This window comes from Triturus cristatus, chromosome 7 (assembly GCF_964204655.1).
Source record: "Triturus cristatus chromosome 7, aTriCri1.1, whole genome shotgun sequence".
Taxonomy (NCBI): domain Eukaryota; kingdom Metazoa; phylum Chordata; class Amphibia; order Caudata; family Salamandridae; genus Triturus; species Triturus cristatus.
The window spans coordinates 264113669-264132676 of NC_140590.1; the positions used below are offsets into that span (position 1 = coordinate 264113669).

The window sequence follows — 19008 nt, forward strand, 5'->3', positions numbered from 1 at the left end:
CTACAGATTTAGAAATTTTTGTCGGGAGGGGGTCCTTACACCTCAAAATGTTGACAGGGGGGTCTTGGCATCGAAAAGTTTGAAGACCTCTGCTGTAGACGCTAGTAACAAGTGGTGATGTAACCAGGGGTGGCTCCTCCATTTGAGTGGATGAGCGTCACCCCACAAAAGAAAAGCCCCAGGCCAGAGCTGAAAAATAAAATGATAATAAAGTTGTTTATTATCATTTTATTGTTCAGCAACCGACCCAACCCAAACTGAGTGACAGGACAGGGCGGGGCCAGTGCTGCCAAGTAGCAGCAAGGAGCTGCGCACTTTAAAAAGCGCATGTGTCTTTGGCTGGCCGTCTGGCGACTGCCAGCCAGACATGCACATTTTAAACTTCTCAATCCTAGCCGTCTTACACAGCTTGGTTAGAGAAAGCGCAGCTCCCTCCAATCCTGGAGGAGCTGCTCTTACGCTGGTGAGAGCAGCGCCAGGATTGGTTAGGGGAGTTGGCTCGGTCCCGCGTTGGAACCTGACTCCAGAGAAGTTAGAAGGAGGAGGACATTGCATCAAGCAGGAAGGTAAGTGTATTTATATATTTTTGTTTTGTGTGTGCCTCCACCCCACCATCCTCGGTACATGCCAGCCGCCATTGGATGTAACTGCGACTCAGTGGTACTAGAATGCTACCAGCAGTCTGGACCGTATGCAGCTAAGTTCAGTTTCTAAATTCTTTTCTTCATGTGTTTCTCTTTGCTTGTCCCATTTGGTCGGCACTGTGCCCATATAGTCTGGTGCTAAGATAGAAGTCTCTTAGTACCAATGTTTGCATGGCTGACTGTAGGAGGTAAGTGCTTCAGCAAATTCCCTCTTTTGACACCCACTTACTTAAACCCATTCCTTATTCTATGTAGTTTCACAGAAAGGCACTTTGCTGCAGTAACCTACCACGTTTTTTCCAGTTTTGTGCTCTCTAAATGCTTCTCATTACTGCTGGTTGCTTGAAATTCTTCGGTGTACTACGCCTTCCCAGCATCTACCATGGAATTTAATGTGGCCAAACAAATTGTCACTTCTAACCGTCCTTGGCCTGGTGAAGATAAGAACCTCACATTTTTATATATTAACAAATCTTCCCTAAATTCTCCCTTGTAAGCCTGAAATGCAGCATGCCTATAATATAAAACGTGTTACACTATATACACTCACAGAAGCTGAAGGTCTAAAACTTATTTCACTGTGTAAGTTCAGACATATTTTCTGCAGGACAGAACATATTTTATTCAATATATCAGTCTGGGAAAATGCTAGAAAATTAATTCAAAGTGAATTCCTACCTAATTTTCAAAATCGTATGTATTGGTGAAATCTGATTTTTGATAACTTTAGTTGGTAAGTGTGCACGGCGGGGCGTTAGCAGCCTGCGAGGGGCTGTACAAAGGACCTGGGAATGAGTAGGTCCAAATCAGCCCGGCCTTGCCAGACACAATGGGGTGTGCTTAATCAATTGATCCAGTATTTTGCCCTGCATCACCTACAAGGAAGGACTATCAGTATGTCCCTTCTGATAACAGTGGTATCATGAAATAATGAAGTATGATATCACAAACAGGGGCACGATGTATGGCTTTTCTTCGTGTTTTCATGTCTGCGTGTTTACGTCTGGTAACAACTAAGTACCTGATGAATGTTGTGGTCCACTAGTAAGGTCACTCTGGTTTATAAGGATCCCCTATACCAGATACGCAATAACCTCTATGTTGTTATTATTTTTTACTTTTCTCTTCTCATCCTCTCTAAGTTGGATGATTATTTTAATTATGAAAAAGTAGGTACCTCCTTCTATTTTAGAGGGAGACCTCTCGTAATGATTTGAGTTCTGGGTAGGCCTATTACCCTTCTGATCCTGAAGAAGTGCCATGGATCATTTATAGACCACAAAGGCGCGAAACATGTCAGCCCGATTTTACCTCACTTAAATACACTGAGCTACTTGGGTGCATCATAACCCCTAAGTAGCACTAACCTATTCCGGATGGGGAGTCTGTATTTGACATCCCTTAGTCAGTTTTAATTCACTACATCTCACATATCACAGCCACCCCACTTAAAAATATAAGATCTCCATTAAAGTTACCCTTCGGGGGACCAATAGGACATTGCAGCGCCGGCCCGACGAGGAAGCATGGCATCCATAGGGGTGTGTAAGGGCAACAAGGAACAGTCCTGAGCACTGCTCTTGACGTCCTGTCCTGAGCCTAGATATCTCTCTCTCATCTTTTTTCTTTAGGAACAGTTACCCCCCATTTGACTTGATCATAATTTCGGAGCATGGATACTGGACCTTTATTTGCAACTAGTTCCCCCCTCTCTTTTGATTATATGGCCATATTTGGTGCCTGAATTCCTCCACGACTATGTTGCAGAACATTTACACCTGTTTTGACGCCTTTACATCTGTAGTAACTTTAGAAGTTAATTTCAATTAGTTTTCACCTTTGTCGGTGTGTGTTTCGTACTCTAAACCCCTCACATTTAGTAGTAAGTATTTCTCATTTTCCAGCATCTCCCCTTTGTTTCTCCCACATTTACTACATAAGCGTATATACCTGTGTGAGTCAGTATATCTTCATCAAATGAAACGGAGACCACTGCATGGAAAAGACAGAGGTGAAGGCAGAGGTCTCTGGCCCTAGGTTTGTGAATTGCATGTTATAGTTTGTGAGTACTAGTACTTTACAACCGGCAAAAGGCAGTTTATCAATCAGGTCCAAAGTTATTTCTAGTTCTCTCAGTCAAATAGTCTATCAGCTGTTACTTTTGGTCCTCTTGTATCAATGATCCTCACAAAGGTCATTCACCAGTTTCTGGGCGAAGTCCCTCAGGAGTCCTTTTTGAAGTTTTAGTTAAGTATAATTTTTTATGTCATTCTTTTATCTTTCTTCTATATCACTGTTCTTAGTTCATCAATGATTTTCTCATGTTTTGATCGCTACAGTATTTTTTTCAATAAGTCCCTCAGTGTTTCTTCTGACTCCTGAAAGTAAGTGAGTATGTCTTAACCAGCTATGTTGGGAGGCACTGATCTCCTTTGGTATCAGCCAGTCAATCTGTAGGACTGGCGGCATCAATACAAATAATGAAGAACAGATAACCCCCACAAAACTCCCAGCAAAACCACGGACATCACCCTTCCCAGGACCTCAGCAACAAGCTTTGCTCCTACTTCCATCTGAAAATCAAGGGCCTCTATGACAACTTCATCAACCAGATAGACGCCCGACGCCGAAACCACTCCCTCCCCCAGCAACGCCAGCCAGCCCACCATCTCCTCCTGGACCTCGGTCACCACCGAAGACACTGCATCGACGATGAAAAGCATCCACTCAGCTGCCCCCATGGACCCCTGGCCCCCACACATCTTCTACAGAGCCGCCGCTGCCATCGCACCGGAACTACAACGCACCATCAATGCCACCTTCGAAACCGGCACTTTTCAGATGGCTGGAAATGCACAGAAGTCAGGCCCCTACTCGAGAAGCCCCTTGCGGATTCTACGGACCTCAAGAACTACTGACCCATCTCCCTCCTCCTCTTCGCAGACAAAGTCACCGACAAGACCGTCAACGCCCAACTAACAAAATTCATCGAAAAGAACTCCATCCTCAACCCCTCCGAATCTGGGTTCCGCAACAACCACAGCATTGAGACCGCTCTACTCGCCGCTACAGATGACATCCACACCCTACCCGACCAAGGACACACCGTGGCCCTGATCCTACTCGACCTCTCTGCAGCCTTCGACACGTCTCTCACCGCACACTCACCGCCAGACTCCACGAAGGCGGCATACAGTGAACCACCCTCAACTGGCTCTGCTCCATCTTCACCGGCAGAACCCAAAGAATCAGACTTCCACCCTTCCTCTCCGAACCCCCAGAGATCAACTGTGGAGTTCCCCAAGGATCATCGCTCAGCCCCACGCTCTTCAACATCTACATAGCCCCCCTCGCCGCCTTCATCAGACACCACAGACTCACCATTGTATCCTACACCAATGACATCCAGCTCATCCTCTCCCTCACCAAGGACCCCATCACCACCAGACTCAACTTCCAGGAAGGAATGAAGGACGTAGCATCCTGGATGAGCAGCAGCTGCTTGAAGCTCAACTCAGAGAAGACAGAGGTCCTCGTCCTCGGACCCTCCTCCCTCGGTAGCCAGCCCCCACCCCGACGGACCACGCCTGGAACCTCAGCATCGTATTTGACTCCTTCCTCTCCATGACCCGACAGGTCAACGCGTCACCTCCACCTGCTTCAACACCCGCCGCATACTCCGGAAGACCTTCAAATGGATCCCCGCATCACCCACGCACTCATAACCAGCAGACTGGACTACGGAAACATCCTCTACGCCGGGATCAACAAGTCTCTGCTCCGCAAACTCCAGAACATACCGAATACCACTGCCAGACTCGTCCTCGGCATCCCTCAACACAAACACATCACCCCACACCTGTGAAACCTCCACTTGCTCCCCATCGAGAACAGAGTAACCTTCAAGATACTCACCCACGCCTGCAAATGCCTCCACAACACAGGACCCCAATATCTCAATGATAGAATCTCCTTGCATGTGCCCAAGAGAAACCTCTGATCCACTGACCTTGCCATTACCGAACCCCTGCGCATCTGCAGAGCCAGAACGGGTGGAAGAACCTTCTCCTACATCGAGGCCAAGACCTGGCACGAGCTCCCAATCGACATTAGACGTGCCCCCACCCGGCACATCTTCAGGAAGACACTCAAGACCTGGCTCTTCGACTGACCGGAGCGCCCCCCCCACCCCCGCCCAGCGCCCTGGGATTCTCAGGGGTGAGTAGCATGTTTAAAATCCCCTGATTGATTGATAAATATGGTGACTAAGGTGAGTCATGCATTTCTGCGGCCTACTAGACCATAACATACTAAGGTACTATCTGAAAAGGTGATCTTTGCACAGAGCTGTTCCTTAACGCATTTTCAAGGTGGTTGGGGATCCAAGGCAGCAAAGGTATGGACTAATACTTCTGATCGACTCTCCTGCTCAGTAATGTCTAATGGATTTATGTCTTTGATTTCTGCAGGGTGGCAGTCGGGAGCCAGCTCACACTATGTAAAGGTGGCTGCCAGTTCATATTGGATACTGGAACTTCACTCATCACTGGACCCACTGCTGAGATCCAGGCCCTACACAAAGCTATCAAGGCAACGCCGTTTTTCAATGGAGAGGTAAAGGCCTGAAAATAATAATTCACGATGCAAAAAATGGGAAGGGATGGCCAAAGGGCAGAGATCAGGGCAGGAGATTGGGAGGAGTATGGCATAAAGACAAATGCCAGTGTGAAGGTTAAAAATCTGGCATGGCCAATAAAAAGAAGAAAGGGAGTCGGTGCTGCAAAAAGGAAAAAGAGAGTCCATGCCATACAGTGCTGCCTTGAAGGAGATGGAAATGAGGTAAGTACCAAAGGGATCTGCAATGGAGAAGAAAAGAAGGTCAGTCCCAAAATCAGTTGCCTGGGCTAAGAGGAAAGTGTGTCAGTGCCAGAATGCTGCTAAGGCAAAGAGGGGCAGGGTAGTCCGTGTTAGTGGCCATTGCGCTGAACAGGAACAGGGTATGAGTGCCTGGGGCATGTGCGAACAAAAGGAAGAAAATAAGTGAAGGTTAGGAGCACTGCTGTCCAAAATTGAGGATGTGCGAGAGTGTCAGGAGTGCAGCCATGCAAAAAGGAAAAGGAAATGAATACAAGAGGATGCGAGAAGAAAAGGGATGTCAGTCATATAGGGCATACTTGCTTGATCCTCCCAGGAGCTTACCCTGCTTGAAAACATCAACTATAACTAATAAACTAGTAAAGGTTTGAGAAAGATGTAATATAGAAGCAAAATACTGGTCGTCTGTGTGTTCCTAACACACAGACGACATTTATGTCAGATATGGTATCTGTATATCTGCTTTATGATATTGATTGATTCTCAAATCAACTGTTACGAATATATTTTATAGGAATCAAATTTGAATAGCTAAACATAGAATTACAACAAGCATTGGCGTAGCCAATAGGTCTCGCTTTTGGGACCTTCTAAGTATTTAGTTATGTGGCACAATATCCTTGGTGTAACCACATCAACTGTTGCGTGGCTAAACACTTATAAGGTCCCAAAGGCGAGACCTATTGGCTATGCCAATGCTTAGTGTGGTTGTGTGTGTGGTTGTGTGTGTGGTTGTGTGTGTGTGGTTGTGTGTGTGGTTGTGTGTGTGTGGTTGTGTGTGTGGTTGTGTGTGTGTGTGGTTGTGTGTGTGTGTTTGTGTGTGTGGTTGTGGGTGCCGTTGTGGGTGCGGTTCTGGGTGCGGGTGTGGTTGTGGGTGTGTGTGTGGATGTGTGGTTGGGTGTGGTTGTGTGTGTGGTTGTGGTTGTGTGTGTTGTGTGTGTGGTTGTGTGTGTGGTTGGGTGTGTGCAGTTGGGTGTGGCTGTGTGTGTGTGGTTGTGTGTATGGTTGTGAGTGGTGTGTGTGCTTGTGTATGTGCTTGTGTGTGTGCTTGTGGTTGTGTGTGTGCTTGTGTGTGTGCTTGTGGTTGTGTGTGGGTACGGTTGTGGGTGTGGGTGTGGTTGTGGTTGTGTGTGGATGTGTGGTTGGGTGTGGTTGTGTGTGTGTGTTTGTGTGTGTGTGTGGTTGTGTGTGTGGTTGTGTGTGTGGTTGTGTGTGTGTGTTTGTGTGTGTGGTTGTGGGTGCCGTTGTGGGTGCCGTTGTGGGTGCGGTTCTGGGTGCGGGTGTGGTTGTGGGTGTGTGTGTGGATGTGTGGTTGGGTGTGGTTGTGTGTGTGGTTGTGGTTGTGTGTGTTGTGTGTGTGGTTGGGTGTGTGCGGTTGGGTGTGGCTGTGTGTGTGGTTGTGTGTATGGTTGTGAGTGGTGTGTGTGCTTGTGTATGTGCTTGTGTGTGTGCTTGTGGTTGTTTGTGTGCTTGTGTGTGTGCTTATGGTTGTGTGTGGGTACGGTTGTGGGTGTGGGTGTGGGTGTGGTTGTGTGTGGATGTGTGGTTGTGTGTGTGTGTTTGTGTGTGTGTGTGGTTGTGTGTGTGGTTGTGTGTGTGTGTGGTTGTGTGTGTGGTTGAGTGCGGTTGTGTGTGTGGTTGTGTGTGGTTGTATGTGGTTGTGTGTGGTTGTGTGTGTGTGGTTGTGTGTGTGGTTGTGTGTGTGTGGTTGTAGTTGTGTGTGGTTGTGTGTGGTTGTGTGTGCGTGTGGTTGTGTGTGTGGTTGTGTGTGTGGTTGTGTGTGTGTGGTTATGTGTGTGTGGTTGTGATTGTGTGTGTGGTTGTGGTTGTGTGTGTGTGGTTGTGTGTGTGTGGTTGTGATTGTGTGTGTGGTTGTGGTGGTTATGTGTGTGGTTGTGGTGGTTGTGTGTGTGTGGTTGTGTGTGTGTGTGGTTGTGTGCGTGGTTGTGTGTGTGTGGTTGGGTGTGGTGTGTGTGTATGGTTGTGGGTGTGGTTGTGTGTGTGTGTGGTTGTGGGTGCATGGTTGTGGGTGTGGTTGTGTGTGAGTGGTTGTGTGTGGTTGTATGTGTGGGTGGTTGTGTGTGTGGTTGTGTGTGTGGGTGTGTGTGGGTGTGTGGGTGGTTGTGTGTGTGGTTGTGTGTGTGTGTGTGGTTGTATGTGTGTGGTTGTGTGTGTGGGTGTGTGTGTTGTGTGTGTGGTTGTGTGTGTGGTTGTGTGTGTGGTTGTGGTTGTGTGTGTGGTTGTGTGCGTGTGGTTGTGTGTGTGGTTGTGTGTGTGTGGGTGTGGTTGTGTGTGTGTGGGTGTGGTTGTGTGTGGGTGTGGTTGTAGGTGTGGTTGGGTGTGGTTGTGGTTGTGTGTGTGGTTGTGGGTGTGGTTGTGTGTGTGTGGTTGTGTGCGTGTGGTTGTGGTTGTGGTTGTGTGAGTGGTTGTGTGTGTGTGGTTGTGTGTGTGGTTGTGTGTGTGGTTGTGTGTGGTTGTGTGGTTGTGTGTGGTTGTGTGTGTATGGTTGTGGGTGTGGTTGTGTGGTTGTGTGTGTGGTTGTGTGTGTGGTTGTGTGTGTGTGGTTGTGTGTGGGTTGTGTGTGTGGTTGTGTGTGGGGTTGTGTGTGGTTGTGTGTGTGTGTGGGTGTGTGTGTGGTTGTGTGTGTGGTTGTGTGTGTGTGTGGTTGTGTGTGTGGTTGTGGGTGTGTGGTTGTGTGTATGTGTGTGGTTGTGTGTGTGTGTGTGGTTGTGTGTGTGTGTGGTTGTGTGTGTTTGTGGTTGTGTGTGTGGTTATGTGGTTGTGTGTGTGGTTGTGGTTGTGTGTGTGGTTGTGGGTGTGACAGTAATACTAAAAGCATCTCAAAATAAAGGAACACAAACATCGGGTTTGTGGAAAGAGAAAGCACATTGTAAGTCAAAAGGGCGCAGCAAAGCATTAACACAACAACATGTTGTTCTTTGATATTTGATGTTCTTTGAACGAGAACATCAATGGGGCGCCGCGAAAGTGATCGCCGGCGAAAGTGAAAGTGATCGCGGGCGCTTAATGAGCATGATGAGGTTTGCCAGCCTCTGCTCCTAAGCGCACGCCCGCGCACATGCACTGTAGCTCTAGGCTGGCCATGGTAGCATTTTTTGAGCCATCACAAAAAGTCTCGCCAGGCCAGCGCATGCGCTGGGTCAGGCGAGACCTAAAAATGAATCGAAATAACAGTATCTTTAAACATTTCCTTCTTTTCTCAGTGCTAAAGGGCACTGCTAAAGAGAAGAGCAAATAGGGCCATTGCCCCAAGTGCTGCCAGTGTGAAGAGTATGGGTAATCAGCATCACAATTTTTTTCCATGGAGAAGAAGTGATGTGACATTGGATAACAAGGACCTTTAATTGTACTCCTTGTACTCTACGGACCGGTACTTCTGCTACAATATATTATTTCAGTTTTCGTGTGATTGCCCCTTTGGGGATTTTTTGCTTGTATACAAATACTTTGCATTTCTGAGTTTAATCATATTATTGTGCAATCTTAATACACGACGGATGGTTAGTTAAATTTCAGTCCTGATGACTACCCCAAGATCCCTCTGCTAGGGTCGAAACATCCTCGGTGTACAAGTGGATAATTTGTGTTGGTTTTGTGATCATCAAACACGTTAACTCCTTCATAATGTTTATCATCGCTGCCTGTAAATAATCGTCCATGCCTTTCCTTTATTCTTCACTTTTCCTGCACAAACACCTCCTTGGAACACTAAACCACCCCTCACAATTACAAACTTGCTCTTGATTTAGAAATAATTTATGAAATATGCTACGAACAGACTATAATTGGTTGTTCTTACAACCTGTCTATCTTACTTTTCTTTTATTTCTTTTGTTCATTGCCTTAAATATCTGCAAATTATCTGAACCTTGAGCTAGCAAGACTAAATATTAGAAGAATGTGACATTTAAAGTAAACTGGATAAATATAGGTGCTTTTCTGTATGTTGTATTCTGATAAATATTTCCCATATTAGTTTTTAGTTGAATCACTGTGTTTTGTTACTAAGTCGATGCCAGTATGATAAAACACGTTTGTGGTGGTGTTAAAAGGGGTGAGTGCCAGAATACACTGCCAATGAGAGGTGAGAGTGCCAATGGTCACTGCAAGGCATACAAGCACACTGTCTAAGTACTACCAGTGGGAGGACGAACGTGGGGAAGATGGTCCTACAGTGCAAAAGGGGGAAACTTCTAAGAAGTAGAGAACACTGGCAGAGAGAGTAGTAAAATGTGCAGGTGACAAATGGCACTAAATGACAGAAGGGAAACGTATCTTACAACTAGAGTGCATTGCCGGCCAGGGAAGAGCAAGTTGGGTAAGTGCAGAGGGTACTGTCAGGAAGAAGAGTAAAATTGGTGAGTACCAGACCGCATTGTCAGGGTGATAAGAAAAGCAAGTAGGTGTGAGAGAGTGAATCCATGGATAACAGAAAATTGAGTGCCATAAGTACTGTCAGGGAAAAGTCTAAAGTCAGTGAGTAATTGGTTGAGGGCACCACCAGAGTTCAGTGCAAAGGAATGCCAATGCCTGAGGACTTTGCAATGGGGAATATCAAAGGGGTTCAGGCCAGATGACATTGTGACGGTGGAGGAGAAAGATGTGGGATTAATGGCGTAGGGCAGCCAGAGACCGGAGCCTTAGCAATGTATGATTTGATCCTGGAAACAATGCACACAAATACTGAAAGAGCTATATATGTCAAGCATATCACTTTCTCATTTTTTTGCTTCAAATGCATACTTTCCTTTTGTCAGCACATGCCAGTGTGTTTCAATGGAAGCCACCAATCGCCCCTACTAGATTCTGTTAGATGTACTTAAGCTTCACCCACACATTAAGCTAAGGATACCAACTTAATGCTTAGCCTCCAGTTTCAAATACCTTCGCTTTTACATAGTGTTTTCAAATGTCCAAATTTGGCTTTTTATGTATATATACTTAATGATTTAATCTTCTGACCTGACACCGACCCAGTGAGTAGGTATCACAGATCCATGGGGTCTGCAGACCCCAGGTTAAGAAGCCCCGCTGTAGGACACTGCCAGTTCTTTGCAGTGTTTTCAATGATGGGTGATCCCGCTCTCTGGAGACCCCAAGGTCCAGTTAATCAGACTCCTCCTCGGGTTAATTTATTATTGGGTAAATGGTTTTTTGGGAAAGAATCTGGGTATGAAATGATTGTGGCCCATGTGGACAGATCTGACACTTACGAAAAGTGTAGCGATTGGCAAAGGAGATTTCCCACAGCCTCTATAGGGGCCTTTTTCAACACTTCAGCACAATTTTTCGAACCTGGACAATTGCTGCAACACCTAAAATTCTTGGAAAGACTTTCACGGGGTCTGCCACACTGGGCATACCCCTATGGCAGACTCATAACAGTGCCCTCTAACTGCAACAGGAAAGACTTTAGGTGCAATAAGCTATGTTGGCTCATCACAACTCTACACAGTCTCCTCAAGGCACTTACAAGGAGAAGTGTGAAAAAGATGGTAAAAGTCACAGCAAACACTTTTAAAAATATTTTTTATTATCATTGTATTAGTCTTTTCAATACAAAGTTCTTCAAAAATCAAGTCAAACAAACCTTCATGTTATCACATACTACCAAAGCAAAAACGAGTTAATGCATCAAATTTGCAGTGCGATAAAGACGACAAGTCGCAAACAGCAGTTGAATACTGACAGCCAACAATCTGTTTTAAAAGCTGCCCTGGTCCTATTATACTTTTTCAAGCTACATCTAGCTTGTGACACGCAATAAATAGAGAGTCTGATCTTCATTTAACTCCTTTCTCATTTGTTAAAAGAATAGCGGCTACCTCTTTTTTCTGTGCTTCCACAAATAGGTGTGTGGTATGGCCTTCTTTCAGAATGTTTGTCATGTGAGAAGGGTTCCAAGTTGCAGGTTCAAATGTGGAAGGTTTGGTGCTGCAATGTAGAATTCAGTTTGTTGCAGTTTTCAGAGTACAAGGGTTGTGAGTGGTGGGCTTTGCCACTACTCTTGTCAATGCTATTTATCTTGTTAGATTCTTGGGTGAAATGATAGATCTGTGGGTCCTAGAGAGTTGGCTGTGCGGGCCTAGTGACAAGCCCACTAAGCCATGTGTTGTTGGTTTGCTTCCCATTCAACTACATATTTTTCCTTGAAGGATGTTAGAAGTAGATATTGACGGTACTTTACAATCATGCAAAGGAAATATATATTTATATATATATATAATATATATATATATATATATATATATATATATATATATATATATATATATATATATATATGTATATATATATATATATATATATATATATATATATATATATATATATATATATATATATATATATATAGAAAGAACCAAAAACACCATGGCGTTTAAAAATGGAAAGCACTCAAAGAAATTCAAAGCATCAGTGCTTTATTGTGTGGACCCCCCCTTTCCTAAACGCTAACAGACGCATTTCGCCAACTGGCTTTCTCAATGTCAGCTTTTTTGTGCTCCCTGAAGACATTTAAACTTTACATGTGTCACATGGTTTATAGTAGAAATCAAAGACGGACTTAAGCAACATTGTTAAAAAATACATGGCGGCCATCTTAGAGTGACTTATTTACTAGTGCTGTCCCTATGTTACAAAGTAAAATAAAGTGCAGTAGTGCAAAATTTGAAAACAAAATAGCACCATATATTCATTAAGTGCAATCTTCATAGGGGGGAAGGAGATATTAACAAATTTCATATATGAATATATATACATCCTATATACAGAAAACACACCTATCTCAGCATGAATCTTAGGCTGATACGAATAATTCAAAAACAATGTGGGTAAATATCCAATTCATATAGGTTCATATCACCAGTGTGTTACCCCCTAATTTAGTTTATTACGCCCAAAATGGGCATTGGAACAGCTAGTGAGAGAAATTTGATGTGGCTGAAAAAAGGGCACAAAAATGATCTAAACATAACTTAATAACATTCTTTTTGATGCCCAAAGTTCTCACATGTCATTATAGGTGAACCCATAACTCCTCATCATTGTTCAACCCTACTGGGGCCTTAGTTTGAAGATCAATTATATAGGTAGATTCCAAAATGCGGAGCTGGCGTACCCTGTCACCACCTCTCTCAGATTTAGCCACTTGATCTATTCAGTGGAATTTCAATAAATCACGATTGCTCTGATGGAATTTCTCAAAATGACGAGCAACCGGATATGCGGGATCCTTGTTTGTAATATCCCGCATGTGTTCAAGGATGCGTTTTTTAGTAGGGTTTATCGTGCTCCCAATATAACGTTTAGGGCATGGACAGTTAGGCAGTAAACAGTAAAATTAGAATTGCAATTAAGAAACAACTTGATCTTACGAATCGGTCTAGGATCACCTGGTCTCCCTTGGTAAGTTGTTACTTTTTCACTAAATTTACAGGCCTTGCAGCGTTTGCAAGGAAAGAAACCTGAGATACCTATTCGGTTTTTGACTCTGGGGACAGGATCATAATGACTATGAATTAAGTAGTCCCCTACCGACATGCTGCGTTTGTATGTGATTTGTGGGCAAGATGGTAATTTCTTTTTCAGGATGTTATCAGTTTGTAAGATGTGCCAGTTCTTTTTGAAGATCTGCTAGATTTCTCATTAAAACTGGTAATCATCCTGACCGGGCCATATTCTTCAGATTTAGCAGATTTTTTAGTTATTAATAAATCTTTTCTGTTTATCTTTTTGATTTTAATTTCTGCTGAGGTCAGGTCTGAGTTAGTGTATCCTCTCTCCTTGAACCTCTTGGTGGCTTCGGATTTAACCTGTTCATAGTCATGATCTTTGGAACAATTCCGTTTGAGGCGCAAAAGTTCATGCAAAACAGTGTTGCCTGCTGTAGGCTTTCTAAACAGTCTGGTAAAAAGTACATCATTGGCCACATAAACCTCAAGATCTAAATAGGTGACTGAAATATTACTGATTTCACCTGTGAACCTAAGGTTTAGTTCATTCGTGTTTAGATAGGCTACAAACTCCTCAGCTGAGGAGAGACTGCCGCGCCAGACTATGAAAAGGTCATCTATGTATCTTGCCCATAAAAGGGTTTTTTCAATCCAGTGATCATTGGGTTCCCCCCAGGCCACGTGCTTCTCCCACCAGTCCACAAAATATAAATATATCTATATATTATCTACTGGCGGTCGCCAGTAGATAGTTATAGTTACAACCTAGTTTCCATAGGAAATCTCAAAATTCGATTTTGAATAACTTTGGCGCCGGTTGACGAATCCTCGCGAAATGTTCAAAACGAATGGGGCACTACGCTCCGCTCCTACCCTGAAAGTCTCGGGGAGATTCGTCAAGCGGGGGCTGAGAAAAAAGGGGGGTCCCAAATCGCGTTTTCCCCATGCATTTTTCCATAGGACCTTTAGACACAGCTACAGCCCGAACGGCTGAACAGAATTATGTGAAATTTGGCAGAGAGGTAGTCCTCAGGTCAGGGATGTGCCTTTTGCAGGTCTTGTGTAAATCTGTTCAGTATTTCCTGAGAAAATAGCATTTAAATCAATATATATATCTGTGAGCGCGCTCCGTGCGCTTACCGTAAGCTTACCGTACGCGCACGGTGCCGTGCGCGAGCAAGATTCTGATTGGTTGTTAGATCAAAGTAAACATTCGAATCGGTCGAAATCAGGAAGTGTCGGCCGCCATTTTGTCTCTCGCAGTCTGAGGGGGTGTAAAACAAAGGTGGATAACGTGAAAAGGGGGCAGGCTGGTCAGTTCCTGACCCCCTAGCCTTTGTCAGGGGGTCTCAGAAGGACCCCCAAGGGCAAAGAAGTAATTAAAAAAAATTTTTTTTTAAAATCGCCGAATGCGCGCACGGCGTAAACGGAGAAATTCCGCGAAATTCGCGTAATTAAGCGTACCGTGCGCGCACGGTAAAAAAAAAATTCAAAAAGGAAAGCTTAAAAAAAAATAAAAAAAATTGTGAGGTAAGGTTGGCTCTTAAAAGAGCTGTTGGGTTCATAGAGGGATGGAGGAAAGAAAGAATGGGAATATTATGAGCATCTACAAACGTGCTGGTCTATCTTATTGTTAATAAGGGGAACACTGGTCTCCCCAAAAACAATAAGACCACAACACGTTATACACCTCATTACAACCCTCCCAAATCGAGGGTTAACGTCCAGAGGAGCAGAAGAAGGTGATGTTCCCACCTCAGAGGAAGGGCTCAGCTGAGCTGCCGATGATGTACTCGGCTGAGCTTCTGAGGCTGGGCTCTGGTGACTTACTGAAGAGTTTTCTACAGTATGTCGAGCAAAGGTCCTGGGATGTTTATCCCTAAGGTGTCTCATCATAGAGTGATTTCCAAAGGAATACTTTTTCCTAGGATTTCCTCTTGATAAAACACGATCACAAAGTGAGCAAGTGACCAGTGCAGCATTAACCTTTTTCTCCCCCTCTGGAAAAGTAAAATACTCCCATACAAAAGAATTCTTCTGTTTCCTCCTTCTCTGGATGATGGTGGTGCTGCTAGCCTCACTCTCAGAAGAGGTCTGCTGTTCTGCCATTGTATCCCAAAGACAATTCAGCTCCTGCTCCTAGAGAATCACAAGCAGTAATGAGGGGAATGGGTGTGGTGTGGGAAGTTTCTGGAACTGAAAGTAGTTTCAACCAATAAAAAGTGTTCTTTCAAGCAGTAATGAGGGGAATGGGTGTGGTGTGGGAAGTTTCTGGAACTGAAAGTAATTTCAACCAATGAAAAGTGTTCTTTGTGGATCACATGACCTACCGTGCGTGCTCCGTAAGCTTACGGTACGCGCTCGTAAACAAGTACGCATGCGCAAACGTGACGCTTACGGAGCGCTTACGGAGCACGTACGTAAGATGTACTTGCGCATGCGCATTACACGCCCTTGCGTAACCGCGACGTTGCTTCCGCGTGCACGCGTACGTCACGCACGTATCACGTAAGCGCGCTGTACTTATGACGTATGGAGCGCGTACCGTCAGCTTACCGTACGCGCACGGAAAAAAATGCATTAAAACAAAAAAAAACCTTTCCATAATGCAGGATATAGTCCATATATTATTTTATACATAGGTTTACAAAAAATCTCAAAAAAAAATTTGCATTTAAAAAACCGTAGAAATTCACTGAAAAAACCATGGGTTTCACACACGTTATAGTTAGGAATTAGCATTTTAAAAACCTTGCAAATTCAGTGAAAAAACCATAGGTTTCACACATGTTATAGTTAGCTGTACATTACCCTCGTAAACAACCAATGAAATTCCCCCGTTATGTTATAGTTAGTGCAGGCAACTTTAACTCACGCGACCGCAATCCTCTGTTGATGCTAATACTGTATCTTTAGCTATACATATATTACAAATATTTATTTTTTATAAACACACATATGTCATCAGTGATGTAATATCTGACATCATCAGCAGAGGATTGCGGTCGCGTGAGTTATAGTTGCCTGCAATAACTATAACGGGGGAATTTCATTGGTTTTTTACGAGTGAAATGTACAGCTAACTATAACATGTGTGAAACCTATGTTTTTTTTCACTGAATATATATATATATATATATATATATATATATATATATATATGTATTAATTAATTACTATTCTATATGAGCAAGTGAGGATGGTGGATTCTAAGTGGCCAAGTGAGTATGGTGGAGAAGGTGTTTACGGATGTGTAACTGAATTTTATGAGGATATGTTTGGTAGGGAGGGTTTACTTGAAAGTCTATTATTTGACAATAGACTACAGTTTGTGAGCACCACGTTGGAGGAATTGTTGGTTAGGATTAGGATCATCCACAAGAGGATTGTGTCATAATGTGCCAAGGCAGTGGTCAAGTGGAATGATTTAATAAAGTTATGAAAGAGTATATTAGGTTGGCCATGAATTCAAAACAACAATACTGCCCCGCTTCTTATATGTCCTCCCACACTTCCTGTACGACTACCTTACTCAATGGTTCAAGATGCTTGCACCTTTTTGTTTGGATGGGCTGGCCCCCTGCATATCCCTGGATAAATGTAAATGTATATGATGGGGTTCTGGGGATGGCCGACATTCAACTTTGTTATTTGGCCTTCCACTATTGGAGGTTAACGAGATTAACGACTAACTAACAGGCAGATATCTCTCCCGTTCGGTCCTTGTTAGAAATGGGGGTCTCTAGTTGGCAGAGGTAGGTACCCTCTATCCAAATAGGGACCCTTGCTTCTAGTCAGGGTGAGGGGGAATCACACTTTAGGTAACCCCTGCTCACCCCCTTTGTAGCTTGGCACGAGCAGATAGGCTTATCCCAAAGGCAATGTGTAAAGTATTTGTACCAACACTCACAGTAACACAGTGATAACACCACAAATAAACACCACACAGGTTTAGAAAATAAAGTATCTTTATCTCAGCTTAACAAGACCAAAACGACAAAAATCCAACATACAAGTATTAAGAAAAATGACTTTCAAAATGTTTTGGCAACTGAGTCCATACAAAACTATGGATGTGGGATTTCTTGCAGAGTACCTGTCGTTACGACGAAATTCACTAAGCCAAACAGCAGCAGCGATGGGAAGCGCCAAAAAGCAAAGAGAAATGCGTCGATTCCTGAGACCTTCGTGTATGCGATGCTACAGTTCAGCTGGACATAGGGGAGCGGTGTGTCGGGTCCGGTCTGTAGGGGGAAGCAATACGTCGATTCTGAGATGACTCAGATCCGCGGGTGATGCGTCAGGGAAAACTTGCCGCACAGGGACAATGCGTGGAAATCCGGGCTGCGTCGGCATCGAGCGGCGCTGCTTCGATTTCCTCAGCCGCGATCCCTCGTTGCATCGATTCTTGCAGCGGTGACAGGAGCTGTGTCAGTTTCAGCAGCAGCGCAGGGAGATTCTTCTCACACTACAGCGTTGCGTCGGAAAAACTGTCGCAAGAAAAGTGATGTGTCGATTTTCTTGTTGCTGCGTTGCTTTCCAGCTCCAAGTAGCAGAAACAACCTCCAGAGGCCACACACAGCAACAGACACTCCTGGCAGGTCAGAACTTCCAGCAAGGAAGTTCAGGGGAGCTGGGGGTGAAGTCTTTGTGTTCCTGAGACTTCAAAACAGGAGGCAAGCTTTACTCAAGCCCTTGGAGACTTTCCTCAAGCAGGGGACACAGCACACAGCAAAGTCCTTCTCCTTTCCTTGGCAGAAACAGGAACTGCAGGCCAACACAAGACACACAGCAAAGGCAGTACTTCTCCTCTGTTTCCCCAGCTCTTCTCCTTGGTAAAGGTTTCTCTTGATTCCAGAAGTAGTCTAAAGTTCAGGGGTTTTAGGTCTAATACTTATACCCCAAAATGTCTTTGTTCTCTTTTTGCAGAAAAGCCCTGTGCCCAGTCAAAACCAGTTCTGGGGGGCACTTTGCAAGTGCACAACAACCTCCATTGTCAGTGTGAGCCCTGGCTCCAGACACACCACAGGTGGAGGGAGCCATCATTGTAGAAGCCAGACACAGCCTTATTCAGGTGCAGGTGCTTCTTCTCCCACCACTCCAAAAGCAGATCAGGCCTATTCAGCCTAGCGCTGACTCATCCAGACTCTCTGGAGCCACTGCACATCCCCAGCCCCTGTCACTCCAAAGCCAGACAGTCAATACATATCCTAGCCGAAGCACACAGGATGGCTAAGCAAGAAAATACATACTTTCTAAAAGTGGTATTTTCAAACACAGAATGTAAAAATCACCTTTCCTAAAAGATGCATCTTTAGATTCTGAGTTCAGGCATACTAAAATGTATTTTCCTATCTGGTTCCAATGGTAAGTTATATTTATAAGATGTTATAAATGAACTCCCATGCTTTCCTATGGGGACAGATAGCCTTTCAATAGTGAAAAACGAAATTGGCAGTATTTCACTATCAGGACATGCCACACACATCAGGGCATGTCCTACCTTTCACATACACCGCACCCTGCCCACAGGTGTACTTGGGCCTACCTTAGTGTGCAAGAAAAGGGAAGGTTATGGCCTGGCAAGTGGGCTCACTTGCCAAGTCGACATGGCAGTTAGCAAACTGCGCACAGGTACTGCAGTGGCAGGCCTGAGACATCCTTTCAGGGTTTCTCATGTGGGTGGCACGATCAGTGCTGCAGGCCCACTAGTAGTATTTGATTTACCAGCCCGACACACTCAGTGCACTTTGCTAGGGACTGACCAGTAAATCAAATATGCCAATCAGAGAACCAATCATAATAACAATTTATACAGAGAGCATATGCACTTTAGCACTGATCAGCTGTGGTAAAGTGGCCAGAGTCCTAAAACCAACAACAACAGGTCAGGAAAAAATAGGAGGAAGAAGCAAATAGTTTGGGGATAACCCAGCAAAAAGGGCCAAGTCCAACAGTCCTGGATAAAGTTTTGGGTCTCCTCTATGTAGACCGTCTCCCCAACCACCTCTCAG

The 19008-nt window shown here is 44.5% G+C and overlaps 1 protein-coding gene across 1 annotated transcript in view; it reads left to right on the top strand.

Moving 5' to 3' along the window:
* LOC146809370 (cathepsin D-like) overlaps positions 1 to 19008 on the top strand; it is a 181217-nt gene that overhangs the window by 144557 nt on the left and 17652 nt on the right. Inside the window, exon 7 of the mRNA XM_085616187.1 lies at positions 5114 to 5258. Coding sequence (XP_085472313.1) covers positions 5114 to 5258 — 145 coding nt within the window. The remainder of the gene's footprint in view (positions 1 to 5113; positions 5259 to 19008) is intronic.